Source organism: Plasmodium gonderi (assembly GCF_002157705.1).
Source record: "Plasmodium gonderi DNA, contig: Pgo-contig_964, whole genome shotgun sequence".
In the NCBI taxonomy this organism is placed as follows: domain Eukaryota; phylum Apicomplexa; class Aconoidasida; order Haemosporida; family Plasmodiidae; genus Plasmodium; species Plasmodium gonderi.
Window position 1 is genome coordinate 1 of NW_021629584.1, and position 1756 is coordinate 1756.

The window sequence follows — 1756 nt, forward strand, 5'->3', positions numbered from 1 at the left end:
TTCTTAATTAAAAAATATGTAGCTCTACATATAACGTAATATATGATGCATACATATATAAATATAAATAAAAAATATAAATGTATTAATGACGACAAACATATAATGTATATATAACTAAAAACTGAGCACTAATATGTATACCCAATATTCTGAACACTAAGTCAAAGCCCTGAACCCTATAAGTACTCTGATATATTTTTTTTAGCATAAATATACATTAAGAAATGTACATATATTTTTTTTACTCTTTTACAATTAATAATTTTATTTAAATATAATTCTCTTTATGGTTAAATTAGGAATTGTATGTTATATTAAATTTGTTATTATCTGTATTTGGTAAAAAAGAATCTTCTGTATTTTTACATATATATTTTTCAAAATATTTCTTTTTCATTATTTTTTTACGAATGTATGATCCAAGTGGACTAATCTAAAATAATTAATATTATATCATTGTAAATGTAATAAATATATATTTTTTTAATCCTTATTATGCCTTTACTGTTGTTAAAATTAGCATATATTGCACAATATTATAATATTAATGTATTAAATTTTAATAACCTTTTATAATATTAAAATTAAGAAAATAATTACTGTAATAATATAGCAATAAATGAGAAAATATTTAACAAAAAATACATTTTTTGATTGAATAACCTTTTCATCATTGTTGTACTTGGTTTGAATATGTTCATTTGACATATTTCCTATTTGTCCATGATTATTATCTAATGCATTTCTATGTTCTTCAATAGATATAATTAAATCATCATTTTCATCATTAATAAAATTATTAGATTTTAAAAATTTATATTTAAAAGGTAAATCAGCATATTTTATAGTTTTTTGATCTCCGTTGATAGTAATAATTATTTCCTTCACTTTAATACTAGATTCAACATACCTAATTATGCTGCACCATTTTTTATTCAGGTGTATATCATATGAATTATTAGTTTCTTTTAGATTTTCATTCAAATAATCTTTGTCATAATGAAAATCATATATTTCTTTTATTATACATCTTTTAAGTATTGAATTTTTATCATTTTCTCTATCACATTTATAATTATTGCTACTACGTCTTGTAATCCATGGTTCTTCAAGTTGAACTATCAAATCAGGCTTAAATTCACCCATTATTTGAGATAAATAAATATTTGCAGTTACGAAATCTAAATAATAGTTCAAAGCCCTGCAGCATTTTTGATTGTTAGATGTAGTACATTCTTTTTTTATATTATTATATCCAACTTGAATCGATGCGTTAAAATTTGTTATTTCCTCTAGAATATCAGAGGAATTGACAGAAGAACAAATTAATGATTCTAATTCACTTATATCCTTTCCCTTAAGTAACTGTTCTATAATTTTATAGGAAGGCAGATTTTTTTTAATTAATTCCTGTTAATTAAATAAAATATATATGCCAAAATTAACACACAATTGAACATAATAAAGAAATAATATAATTGTTAAGAAAATATAATATAAAATAATATCAAAAATATACTCTATATTCTCCCATTATTAGTAGAACTTAATTCTTTTATAAAATATATATTATAAGCAATGTGCTCATGCATGATTTTCTATAGAATATTCATAGAAAATGATAATATTGCGAACTCTATATTGTTTTAAATGCATTTAAAAATAAAAATTAATATTAAGTGTAAATAATAATACGTATTATATATTAATATATAAATTTCTATTATTTATCTATTTAATTAAAAATCATAGT

General features: G+C 20.1%; 1 protein-coding gene across 1 annotated transcript; it reads right to left on the reverse strand.

Moving 5' to 3' along the window:
• Positions 1–298: 298 nt before the first annotated feature.
• Positions 299–1537, reverse strand: PGO_004505 (variable surface protein; the record flags this gene model as incomplete). Its single annotated transcript, XM_028691492.1, has 3 exons — positions 299–436; positions 604–1413; positions 1523–1537. 3 exons carry the CDS (start codon positions 1535–1537, stop codon positions 299–301), a joined length of 963 nt encoding a protein of 320 aa, XP_028547293.1.
• Positions 1538–1756: the final 219 nt, after the last annotated feature.